Source organism: Lithobates pipiens, unplaced genomic scaffold (genome assembly GCF_037356315.1).
Source record: "Lithobates pipiens isolate NorthernLeopardFrog02 unplaced genomic scaffold, aLitPip1_a1.2 Scaffold_22, whole genome shotgun sequence".
NCBI lineage: Eukaryota > Metazoa > Chordata > Amphibia > Anura > Ranidae > Lithobates > Lithobates pipiens.
This window is the reverse complement of record NW_027507784.1, coordinates 57,007,551-57,020,903: the sequence shown is the minus strand read 5'-3', so window position 1 is coordinate 57,020,903 and position 13,353 is coordinate 57,007,551. Positions and strand designations below refer to the sequence as shown.

At 43.9% G+C, this 13,353-nt stretch overlaps 1 protein-coding gene across 8 annotated transcripts in view; it reads left to right on the top strand.

Moving 5' to 3' along the window:
* The window catches only part of PKP4 (plakophilin 4), a 474,949-nt gene extending 469,498 nt beyond the window's left edge, over positions 1–5,451 (top strand). For all 8 annotated transcript variants that reach the window (XM_077447646.1, XM_077447645.1, XM_077447649.1 and 5 more), the window contains one exon: positions 4,471–5,451. In XM_077447646.1, the coding sequence (XP_077303772.1) occupies positions 4,471–4,719 (249 nt within the window). In that variant the 3' untranslated portion in view covers positions 4,720–5,451. The remainder of the gene's footprint in view (positions 1–4,470) is intronic.
* Positions 5,452–13,353: the final 7,902 nt, after the last annotated feature.

The following is a 13,353-nucleotide window of genomic DNA, read 5'->3' as shown; positions in this document are numbered from 1 at the left end:
CAGGAAAGGGGGTGGGGCCGAGCAAGCGACCCCCCCCCCCGAGCCGTACCAGGCCGTGTGCCCAACATGGGGGGGTGCTTTGTTGATGAGGACAAGGGCCTCTTCCCGACAACCCTGGCCGTTGGTGAAAAAAGTGTAAATTAAAAAAAACACAACACAAGTTTTTAAAATTGCTCCGGTGGTCTTCTCTTCTTCAGTCTTGGGGGGTCTTCTCGCCGGACTCCTCCGCTTTCTTCTGCTAGGTCTTTTACTAGCTGAGGAGTCTGGCCTTAGGGGTCTTGTCCCGCTCTTCTGGGATCTTGTCCTGCTCTTCGGGTTATTCTGCCGGGCCTTCGCTATCATCTTATAGCTCTTTTACTAGCGTTGGCCCAGTCTTCTGTCGCCGCCGCCTTCTCTTCTTTCTTGCGATGTTGACACAACGCTCTCTGGCCGCAATGGCAGGGACGCGTTGTGCAGCAACTTATATAGGGACAGGGTCACCAGGTGATGTCACATGGTGACCCTGCCCCCTTTATGTCAGTCCCAGCATCCTCCGGAACTGTGACGTCATAAGGCACGGGGTCACCATGTGACATCACCCGGTGACCCCGCCCCTTGTTCCCATATAACGCATCCCTGCCATTGCGGCCAGAGAGAGCGTCATGTCAACATCGCAAGGAAGAAGAAGAGCAAAAGGTGGAGGCGACAGAAGACCGGGCCAACGCTAGTAAAAAAAAGCTATAAGATGATAGCGGAGGCCCGACAAGACCCCGAAGTCGGAAGAAGACCCTCGGATGGCGACGACGAAGAAGAAGAAAGCCGGGCTCCTCCGCTAGTAAAAGAGCTAGCAGAAGATAGTGGAGGAGTCCGGTGAGAAGACTCCCCAAGATGGAAGAAGACCACCGGAGCTGTCAAATTATTTTAAAAACTTGTGTTGTGTTTTTTTATTTACACTTTTTTCACCAGGTGAATGGGTAGGGGTACAATGTACCCCATACTCATTCACATAGGGTGGGGGGCCCCCTTATTATTAGCCCCCCTCCCGCAGACCCCGACAACCAACGGCCAGGGTTGTCGGGAAGCGGCCCTTGTCCTCATCAACATGGGGACAAGGTTCTTTGGGGTGGGGGGGCCGCAGGGCTCCCCTTTCCCCAAAGCATCCCCCCCCATGTTGAGGGCACGCAGCCTGGTACGGCTCAGGAGGGGGGGGGGGGGCGCTCGCTCATCCCCACCCCCTTTCCTGACCGGCCGGGCTGCATGCTCGGATAAGGGTCTGCCATGGACCCCGTTTAAATCCATACCAGGTGATGGGGCCAGTGAGGTGTCAATCTTACTGATGGAGGTGGCAACATTGACTTCCTTCGCTAGTCCCGGCTACCTGGAGGCACGTTGAAAATGAACGGACTTTTCTCTGTGTGTGGGCAAGGAGCATCTTTGGGGCAGTGTATACACCGCTTCCAAAAGCCTTGCACACTGAAATGAATGGGCAGCGCTGCCGAAGCGCCTGAAAAGCGATTCAGCAGTGCTGCAGCACGTATGCTTTTAACATTTTCTTCGACCACCAGCGGGGGTTAAAAGCGTTGCTATAATAGCGGTAAAGCACCATTAAAACTAGCGGTGCTTTACTCCCAACGCCAGCACCGCTTCAGTGTGAAAGTACTATAAAGTAGTTCTAAAGGCAGAAAGCCATTTTACCTTCTACCTTTCTACCCCACCAGACCCCTCCTTGTACTTGCCTCATCTTGATCCACTGATGTTCAAGAGAGCTGAGGCCATCTCCCTCCTCATTGGATCAGATACAGCAGCGGGAGCCATTGGCTCCTACTCCTGTCAATTACAGCCAGTGAGGCAGGCAGAGTTGGTAGGGCCGAGCACAGGTGTGTGTATCTTATGAACTCACAGAACAGGGCTTGGGAGCAAGCATGCACGGGTGCCCCCATAGCAAGAAGCTGGGTGATAAGTCAGGAATGCCTTTTACAACCACTTTAATATATTTAGACAAGGCAATCCTGTCCCTAATGGTTCATACAGTAAATTTTGGTGTAAAGTGGTTTGTTGTAAATGTCCACCGGACCTAGCTCGCCAGAAGTTTCCGGTCATGTGTGGGCAGGTCCGCTCATTCCAAAAGTCCGGCGGACCTCAGCTGCAAAGTCTGGTGGTTTGTCCGCCGGATAGTCCGATCGTGTGTACGTGGCATTAGATTGAACGCAGGTGGACATCATTTCACTAATTGTGTGACTTCTGAAGGTAAATGGTTGCACCAGAGCTTTTTATGGGCTTCATAACAAAGGGGGTAAATACATGCGTACATGCCAATTATCAGTTTTTTCGTTCTGAAAAATAGTTTTATGTATATTTTTTCTAATTTTACTTCACCAACTTAGACTATTGTGTTCTGATCCATCACGTATAATTAGTTATTTTTTTTAATCTGAAAGGCTGCGATGTAACAAACTAGGTAAAAAGCCAAGGGGGGTGAATACTTTTGCAAGGCACTGTATAGTCTGAACTTCTGCTCTGCATATCCAAGGTGTTTGTATAGGCATTTACCGTATTTTCCGGCGTATAAGACGACCTTTTACATGTAAAAAAATTGGCCAAAAAGCAGGGGTCATCTTATACGCCGGGTCAGCCCTTCGGATGGCTGCTTGGTGTTCGGTAATACTGTATGTAGCTTCAGCTACATACAGTATATACCGCTGAGCCAATCCTGGTGAGCGATGTATTCAAATGAATACAAAGCCTGCTCGGATTGGAGTAACGACCCGGGCTGATGATGTTACAGCCTCTGCCAATCCAAGCAGGCTTTGTATTCATTAATAGAATACATCGCTCGCCGTGATTGGCTCCAGCAAATGAAGGAAGAAATATGAAGCCTCGAAAGTCGGGTCGTCTTATACGGTAAGTACAGTTTTAAAAGCGTTTTTGTCCTATAAGATTAGGGGGTCGTCTTATATGCCGGGCCGCCTTATACACCAGTAAATACGGTAAATATTGTGTTGTGACATTATTTTTGCAACAGGGTTTAAATTGTGTGTAACGGCTGTATTTCAAGTGAACCTGTGGTATCTCTGGAACTGATAAACCAAAAGGAGCCCAGGAAAGCTGACACCAGAGTGCTGATGAAAATGTTAGTTGCCTGGCTGTCTTCTTAATCCAATGGCTTCAATCATTTCTGAGAAACAGAGTATGCAAAACGGGAGTTTAAACTGTACTTGCTACATTCTTGTTCTGAGACGGTGTAAATTAAAATTTCAGGAAGTGTTTCAAGAAAATCCCCTTTGCAATTCTTTATCCAAAGGACAGAACATGCCATAGCTCTTCCTGTTGAAAATTGTAAAAGTGCTCCCATTGCAGAATCAGCTGTTTTGTATCCTTTCCAAAAATGAGTGCTGGCCCCTAACTCCTTTCCATTCTGCCATTTTGCAGGATGGGTTTGATTTCACAATAGTGCACCAGCAAGCAGCTTTGGGACATTCAAACTTGGTGCATTTGTGGTCTCCTTCTCTAGCCAAGTGCACTGTGAATGCCCTGGATTTGAATGGCCACTACTAAACAAAGTTGTCCAGAGCTTCTTCTGTGCACCTGAACTTAAGTCACACTTTCTGAAATCTTCAGCTGCTCCCAGCTTCCCACAGTGTGATATGCAATCCTCATCTCAGTGGACACTCGTGGATAGCCTGTGAGTTAGCTAAAGAGATGGCACAGCTGTACCCAGACAGATTGTGTCTTTGAAACTTGGTAGTAAGCCATCAGATAAAGGAGGAATCAATACCATGAGTAATTTATTTCTGTGTATAAATTTCATCTTAATATACTGATCTCTGTAGACGTTTTTTTTGAGCATGTGTTTGAAGAGGGCATTGAATAGAACAAAGCACTCCGCCTGCTGGCTGGAAGAAGCACTACATAATATAATAAAAATAATAATAAAAATGTTCTTTTTTTTTTTTATTATTTACATATTTAATTTGTTTATATTTTTCACTAAAATCTGTAGTCTGGCCTACCCTTCGTCTCCATTTTCATTCTGGGAAGAATGACGTATCCCTTCCTGTGCAGCCTCCTGGGATATCCCTGTTATATCAAAAGAGGCTGCAAGTACAGGGGGGACACAGTGGCTGGAGAGCTGACCTGGTGGTGCATCATTAGGGGCCTACTAAAGAACCGAGAAGAGACAGCCAACTGCAGATGACAAAGGAAGGAAAGATAGTGGTGCCAGCCTGGGACACTGGAGCAGCAGACAAAGAATGAATGTAATAATGTATACTGGGGTGATGTTTTTCTGTAAGTTTGTATAAAATGGGGGGGAGGTGATAACTGATGTGTTTCTTTAACATATGGTTGGAATGCTGTAATCCGCTCATCAAGCTTATACAATCATTCATCTGGTCGTTGAGAAAAACAGATTTTGACATAGAGTGTTATTGATTTATAATCACCCAACAATAGATGTGTATTTGTAAACATATCACTGTCTTTGTCCTCCAGCCACACCAGCTGTATTATAGCCCTGAAGACTCCAACAGAAAAAACTATGACTCCTACAGATTGTATCTCCAGTCCCCTCACAGCTATGAAGACCCCTACTTTGACGAGCGTGTTCAGTTCACATCCACTGCTGATCAGAATGCGCAATATGGACTAAAATCAACCACAAACTATGTGGATTTTTACTCCACTAGACGGCCTTCATACAGGTCAGAACAGTACCCAGGCTCTCCGGACTCTTGGGTGTGATATGAAGAGTGCCCCCCCTCCCAATGGACTCTAGCAGTAATGCTTGACTTGATTTTTTTTTTGAATGCTGTTTTTTAAAAGATGGAATCCGAAAGTGAGTTACATAAGAAGGAATTTGGTACACGGTTATTTTTTTTGCAGAAGGGTAATTATGGATGGGCAGAAATTAAACAAGGGTGTTTTTTTTTTTTTTCTTTTTCTTTTTTTTGCTCTTTAGGGTGTAGCTCTTTGCTTGTAGCGCTAGTCTGGTGATGGTGCGAGCTATGTGAGTGAAGGTATGAGATTGATGACAAAAATGATTTTTGAGGAATATGTCTATGGTCAAAAGAAAATCTTGATATTTTTTTTAATGTGAATAAAGTCTCGTTACAATTAGTTTGTACAGAATTATCGATCAAGCGAATGCTTTCTTTGTTTCCCTGTTACTAAATGTCGACCTTGTATGCTGTCCTGTCTTGTAAATTTCCCTATCGCCCATGTAAATAGCCATGCCATTACCAATTGCGGGTGCCATCATTTGTAACGCCGTGTATCATTTGCAATCACTGAAAAGCAGAGATATGTAAATCCAGTATATTAAAGAGCTAACATTTTTAAACGTAGTATCACTGAATCGTAGAGCGTATTCTACATTCCTCTCCATTCCCTGCCGATTTCATAACGGTCTCACTGCCATTTTCTATGCACATTGGAAGATCAAATAAATGTGGACACACTATCCACAGAAAATTAGTTCACGTGTGCTCCTTGTCATGTGTGTCACATTTGTGTCATTGAATGGCTGCATTATTCTTGTCAAACCATGCTTGCCTCTGGGCCTGAAAACTAGGCAGCACAAAATAGACACTGCTGTCCAGAGTAGCCAGTCGGATACTTTATTTCCTTCTCCAACCTGCACTTGAGTCTTAATGTTTCTTTTTCATATAATAGGTGTTTATTTTATGTGTTTTGCTTTTTAATCTCTAATATGTATGGCTATTTTTAGGCTCATTAGGACTGACTGAATTAAAGTGACCCTTTCAGAAATGTAAGGAATTACCAGCAGCAAATCTTGAGAAAGAAGCTTTATACTTACCTGTCCAGGGGCAAAGCTTTGAATCTTTCTTTTATTAGCTCTGGTCCCCACTATGGCTTTCCGAGTATGTTGAATAGCTTGTCACTCATTAGCCCCTTGGTTCCTTCCACCAAACCCCTTAGTCACTACGGTATCTTTTAGTGATGTAGGGGTCAGCAGGCACAACCACATTTGGCAGTTAAGGAAAATTATGTTTCAGAACTGGAGAGTGTTCTGAACTGAATTTATTTTTTCTTGAGATGAGACATTTAGGCCCCTTTCACACTGGGGAACCTTTCAGGTGTTTTAGTGCTAAAAAAAAATAGAGCCTGAAAAGTGGCTCTCATGCCTCCCCAGTGTAAAAGCCTGAGTGCTTTCACGCTGGGGCGATGCGCTTGCAGGACAGGAAAAAAAGTCCTGCAAGGCGCATCTTTGGGGCGGTGTATACACCGCTTCCAAAATGCCTTGCCCACTGAAATGAATGGGAAGCGCTGCCGAAGTGCCTGAAAAGCAATTTCAGCAGCGCTGCAACACGTGTGCTTTTAACACTTTCTTCGGCCACCAGTGGGGGTTAAAAGCGTTGCTATAATAATGCCGGCACCGCTTCAGTGTGAAAGTACTATAAAGTAGTTCTAAAGGCAGAAAGCCAGTTTACCTTCTACCTTTCTACCCCACCAGACCCCTCCTTGTACTTGCCTCATCTTGATCCAGTGATGTGCACGAGAGCTGAGGCCATCTCCCTCTTCATTGGCTCAGATACAGCAGCGGGAGCCATTGGCTCCTGCTCCTGTCAATTACAGCCAGTGAGGTGGGCAGCATTGGTAGGGCCAAGCACAGGTGTGTGTATCTTATGGACTCACAGAACAGGGCTCTGGAGCAAGCATGCATGGGTGCCCCATAGCAAGAAGTGGGGTGATAAGTCAGGAATGCCTTTTAAAACCACTTTAATATATTTAGACAAAGTAATCCTGTCCCTAATGGTTCATACAGTAAATTTTGGTTTAAAGTGGTTTATTGTAAATGACAAGGGAGCACTCTTTGCATGAGGAGATGAAAAGGTCTAACCTTTTGAATAGGGAAAAGCTTCTTTACAGTAAAAGCTGTGAAAATGTGACCTATATATTCTCAGGAACTAGTTCTAGCTAGCTCAGTACATTGTGTTGTGTTCTAAAAAAAAAAAAAAATTATAAAAAGTTTCTAAATCCAGTACATAGAGGGGAATTTATAGGAACTGGCCAGAATTTGGAGCAGCTGTGCATGGCAACAAATTGTTTCTACCTTTTTTATTTTCAAAGCTTAACTTAAAAAGATGACATTAGAAGCTGATTGGTTCCTTTGCATAACTACTCCAGATTTTCTCTGCTCCAGTTATAGTATATTCCCCCAATAATGTAATTGGCTATTAATATTTATGAGTAACACTGTATAATTTATCCAAGAGGAATCCTTTTACCTTGAGAAATCAGTAGTTTTTGGAGCAAATTGAATCATGCCTTAAGGTTTTCCTTCCTATGGATCAGTTATGCATATAGGATTCTGCAGATGCAGGCTTTCAATTTGATTATTCATTTATCTATTGGTTGAATTAAATGTTTGTGTGTTTTTGTTTTGTTATTATATACCTATGATGTATAACTGTCTGAATCAGTGACCCAAAACAAGCATGCTGATGACTTGCCCGTTGCAGGCAAGGGGCTCAACATATTGAAGCAAGAGGGTCAGCATTCTAGTCCTGTGCACAGAACGAACAAACGCATTCATTTCCGAAAATCTTCGTAACTAAAGAACTGTGGATGATTGGTGCTTCTGTTACCTTGCATACTATTCTGCTTCCACACTGCAGTGTGAATATGAACACTGAGCTGACATATTCTTAAATCTCACTTGCTGAGGGCATTTAGGGAGACTGTCGGATCCCCCGCTGGTTTCTCACCGTGGCTGAACCAGTGTTGCCAGCGTAAAATGCACAGCTACAAAGGAAGGAAGTCATTTAAGAAATCGGCTGATACCAAAGACTGTCACACCATTTTAGCTTTTAGAAATTAGAATTCTTTTCCTCTCATTACGGAGAATAGCGAGGTGTAGAGGAGAAGCCACATCCCGCTGAGCTCTGCAACTTTCCAGACTTGCACACTAAGCAGATTGAAGAGAAATGGCCGGTGCAGGCCCCATTACCATACAAAAAGGGTGACAATTAGTGCCTCTGCTTATGAAGTATGTAGCAGACGTGTGTATATGTGTGTATAGAAGTATAACAATGATGTTATCTGCCTCCACAGAGACTGGCAGATTAGCTACTTAAAGGTACTTGTCATTATGAGATAAAAGCACAGGATGCAGATACTTGTACTTGTAATATTATATTTCCAAAGCTGCACCTGGTTTTATGTTGAACGGGGATCTACCTAAAGCTGAAAAGACAGATTGTGCTTTTCTTTTCAATCCAGTATATAAATGATACGAGACTGATAAAGTAAGTATGTCATGTGGCATAAAAATAGCCTGACTACTTGATATAAATCTATATAATATAGTGCTAGTCATACAGGTGCAGATTTTTATATCATCCAGGGGACAATAATAAAGCAGCACAATGCTGTGTATAATGCAGGGCTCAGGAGTAGATGACACACACAGGATCCTTGATAAGGCAGTATGGCCAGTCCTCCTGTACTGGGCCCGAGTCCCATCAATTCAGGAGGGGGGCCCAGGCACTTGTTGAGCAGGAGGCCTGGCTGTACTGTCTTATTGCAAACACTGATCCTCTTCTGCCTCCCCTTGCAGCGCTGCTGGCTTTTCCTCTTATTTCCCCCTCTGGCTGCACTGTGGGGGGATTGGTTTTAGCACATGCACCCCTTCCATCTGCTGTCTGCGCCCCCCTGTGTGCCCCTTTTGTGCCCGCTGATGGCTTCTTTCCTCTCTGCTCACACCAGGAGCTGAGGTCACATGGGGATTTTTCAAGATGGAGAGCGGGGGAGGGAGCAGTTAAATATGTAATTTACTGGTCCCTTCCTTTCCTAAATTTGTACCAATCGCTCACTGTATTCATCACACCTGTATCACTGAAGCATAGTAAACTGTTAGTGTTGGTTCTGAGTATTGCATCAATGAGAGGAGAGAAGGGACCACTGCTGGGGGGGGGGGGGTGCACAGGCTGCAGGAGAAGCTACTGCCGTAGGCATGGTACAGCTGTGTCAATTTCCTACCTCTTCCCCTGATGTGGGAAGGTGCTGGAAGAGTTCTGCATCTGAGACACCTGGGAGGCCCACCATCACTTGTAAATACAGAAGCCAGCGGAGGGAGCAACAAGTGGAGAATGTCCTTTACGCATCTGTGTTTAAGTGACAACCGCAAGTAAAAAGTCAGTGGCAGTAGGGGAGTTCCTGCTGAGGGAAAAAAGGCTTGGATATAGTTAAAGCTAAAACCATTTACAACAACTTTCATTTAAATATATTCTTCAATAGCCACAAAGAATATAAATCAAACTCTGTGCCAAATGCCTTTGTAAACCCAGAAATTTTTATTACCTTGTAAAAGTGTCAGTGACATCATCACTGTGCTGTTCATAGCCTGTACAGAAAGCAAAGCTAGAGGGGCCCAGCTGATCCACCCATTACAGGCTGCCTGCAGAAAACTACAAGAGGGGGTGGACACAAGACCAATCACCCTGCTAAAGGAGAGAATAGTAGTGACCGGTATTTATTACAAGAAGCACCGAGGCAAAGTGTCACACAAAAGCAGCAAAGCTTCAATTTTGTTGTGCTTTTTGTAGGAATACACATGCCTCATGTATTTAGTATAGAGTTTCTCAACCTTTTTTGTTTTTATTTAGGTCACAGAGCCCTTTAAAAATATTTTTATTTAGCGGTACACCCATGAGGGCTGCTGATTGACTTGATACCCCACTGTCTACCCTGATTCCACAGATCCTCTTACTTTTGAGACCTTGGGTTCCATTCTGTAATAAGATGTTATCAATGAGAAACCCTCACAATGTTACTGAATCACTCAGTTTACTAGAGTGAATAAATGCAAACAATAAATGACAGTTGAAAACAATTACATTTTTAATAATTACTGTGGGAAGTATATGTAGACGGGTACAATGGGACAAGTGTTCAGTATCCCCCAATACCTATATTAAACACCTTCCCACTGAGGTCTCAATACACACACCCAGTTGCAATATAATGTTAATTACATTCAATAATACAATGCACTATTTAACCTGTACTCAAGGACTCCCCCAATGGTAAGTTCAAGCTACAAATAGAACCGTAATGCTTTGCAGAAGATAATTCCTCGACTCCATATATCTTCAGCTAGCCTGTAGTTTAAACTGCAGTATTTGTAATCCAAAAGGCAAAAGAGAAAAAGCAAACTGTAGAATAAATGGTACGTTGATAACTGCTTAACTGAAGAAATGTGGCACTTGTAACTTCCTCCTTATGTGTGAGTGTAATACAGTACTGACCTTACAGCACAGGGAGCATCAAACCCCAGAGTTCAGTTGTATGTTACCTGTGCAGAAGTAGAATCACTTCTGTGGAACTACAAGTCTCACCAGCATCCTGTAAAATAACTCACTTAGCAAACCGTGCACTTTACTCAAATGAGCAGGTGCCCTCTCACCACAATAGACTCAGAGGCTGTGAGACTCTGTCCGGACTCCCCACCTGCTCTCTGTCTGATGAAAAGATGGCGCCGCCGCGCTACTTCAGATGGCTGAAATGCAGGAAACTTCCAGATGTCCTGGTACTGCAAACTGATCCGCTTGCTAAGCTGGCAGAGCTGTACTCTGAAGTACCTCAGAGGCTGGCGATCCTGCTCTGCGCTGTATAGGCCGCAGTCTCCTGGTCACACAACACAGACCTCCTGCTGGCAGGAAATGAATGGCATCCAGAGAGGCTGAAACATGGCCACTTTGATCCTTTTATTACTGCTCCCAGCATGCAGTGCTGCACGCTTTGCATTGTCTGTATTGTAGTTTAGGGATGCTCCAGCTAACAGTCACTTTCTCCTCCAAACTACATCTCCCACAATGCTTTGCTGCACTCTTTCTCAGGAATTAAAAAAAAGTATTAACAGCATTAAAAAGGCACTAGTGGGAGCCAAACTCATTTGAAACAATAACAACTGTAATACCTTATATTGGCAAACCCTTGGCTACATTTAGTTTCGAGGTACCTCAGTCTAAAGGCTCATTCACGCATGAGGTTGGGGACAGGAAACAAAATGCGGCTTAGCCGCATTTTTACCACAACCTAACTTTTTCCCCTTAGCTGCAGAGGCAGCAGCCTGAGGTGTAAATTATACCTCCTGCTGCATGGGCTAGCACAAAGGTATTTAGTAATAAAAGAGACCACATTTTTAAACATTTATTTGGAATTATATGGCCACGGTGTTATCCATGGGGGTGCTAACTTGAACATTACAAATTTAAAGAAATATAAAGCCATCTCGGCTAAAATACGTTTAAACAAAATTAAGTGATGTCCATCCAGTCAATGGATGACTACTCCCCCATTTGGACGACAACATGACTTATTGAAGATAGGGAGGGCAGGTGGGCATTGCGGCCTGGTCAAATCGGTCAGTGAGACCACCGCTCCAGGTCCTTTTTATTGGCTCCCTCCTCGCAGGCTTTTACAACCGCCAAATTTGACCAATCAGCTGCGTACCTTACCCGCCAACCCCATGGCTGTTGCTGCCCAGGGATACTGCAGCAAACAATGGCAACCTGTAGAAATAAAACAAATTTTATTTTTAGAAATAAAATTTATTTGGAATTATAAGGCCATGGTGTTATCCATAGGGGGCTAACTTGAACATCACAAATTTAAATAAATATAAAGCCATCTTGGCTAAAATACATTTAAACAAAATTAAGCTGTGTCCATCTAGTCAATGCTGGATGACTATTCCCCATCGGCCAAGGCCAGCCGCGAAGCTACTGGCTGAGGCCCCCCCCCCACCACCGTGGCCAACTCAATTAGATTTTTCAAACCCATATTCAATATGTCCAAGCCTATTATTGATAGATGAACCATATCCTCTCAAAACAAACCTGCCACAAAACTTTCCAATTCGAAGTGGTGAAAGGATAATCCACCAGACAAAATGAGAAATCTATGAATTGTCCTGTTGAGTCATCTCCTAATCCTATCTAAATAGAATAGATTACCATAAGGCAACCACAAAAGCTGCGGGATCATCTCAGAAAATGCCAATACGGCGGACGGGAAAATAAGCTTTATAGCATACAGATCCCCTTTATTTCGCACAGTAATTCTCATGTTCCCATCTTGCCTAAATCATTTTCATCAAATTTTCTTCCGGGAAACCCAAAGAGTCAGCTGTAGTGGCTGCCCCAATCCTAAATGAATGGGAAGATAATCAAAAACCTGAAAGGGTTAGGCCTTTCAAGCATGAGGCCAGGACAGCTGAAAATTGGTACCTGGTTAAGGAAGACTGGTCTTGGTGAATAAAAAAATTAACCATCAGAACAAGGTTTGACTGACATACCTAGAGGCATGTAAAACCAGGCAGATTGCTGGATTAGTAGAACTTGTCAAAGAAAACCTGTGACCCTTACCTACCGGCCGGGACTTAGACCTACAAAGGAAAAGGTTAATGGACCCTTGATTTAACAAAACATGAGAACTACGAAGAAAAGATAAAGACGACCTATTTGTGGCCGTAAATTCCCCAATTCTAAGGGCTCCAGAAAAGGCTACTGAGAAAGCAGGTCTGAAAAGGAGCTCAAATTTCTTGCAAAATTCTGAGAGGATCCAACAACGTGACCGAAATGGGTCGCCTATTATCTTGAGAAGGTTTTGACCTCCTGAAACCTTTAAGAGCTTGACTAACCTGAAAGAAAGAAGCTAGAGACGGTAAACATGCAAATTTCAGAAAAAATTAGATACCCGCTAAAATCTTGCTTATGGTCGCCGGGCTGAGGTGTGACTGGATTAGGGAATACATAAATGACAGATGTAAGAGGTCATGTTCAACTCATCCAGACCTAAACCTTGACAAAAAACACCATCTGGACCACGAAAGCCTATAATCTAACCACGTCGTCTTTGACACCAAGTTTCTGAGGTTAGAAAGTATCCACTCCAAATTAAGCCCCAGAGGAAGTCTGGGCAAGGAGTCCCATGCTGATCTGCTGCTGGAACCAATTCCCAAAACTTCTCGAACTGTGAACGAGACAAAGCATCAGCAATGTTATTACGTACACCTGCTATGTGTTCAGCCTTCAACCAAATATTAAATGCATGCAGTGCAAAACAAGAAAGCATAGCAGCTTAATCACAGGTTCAGATTTAGAGGATAAATTAAAGCGGAGCTCCACCCTAAAGTGGAACTTCTGCTCATTGGAACCCTTCCCCCCTCCGGTGCCACAATTGGCACCTTTCAGGGGGGAGGGGGGTGCAGATACCTGTATAGTACAAGTATTTGCACCCACTTCCGGCATAGATATCCGCAGAATCTGCGGGCATTTACGCCACTTCCTGCGGGTCCCAGAGACAGCGGGGACCATACTTATTGCGCAGAGCGACTCGTGCATGCGCAGT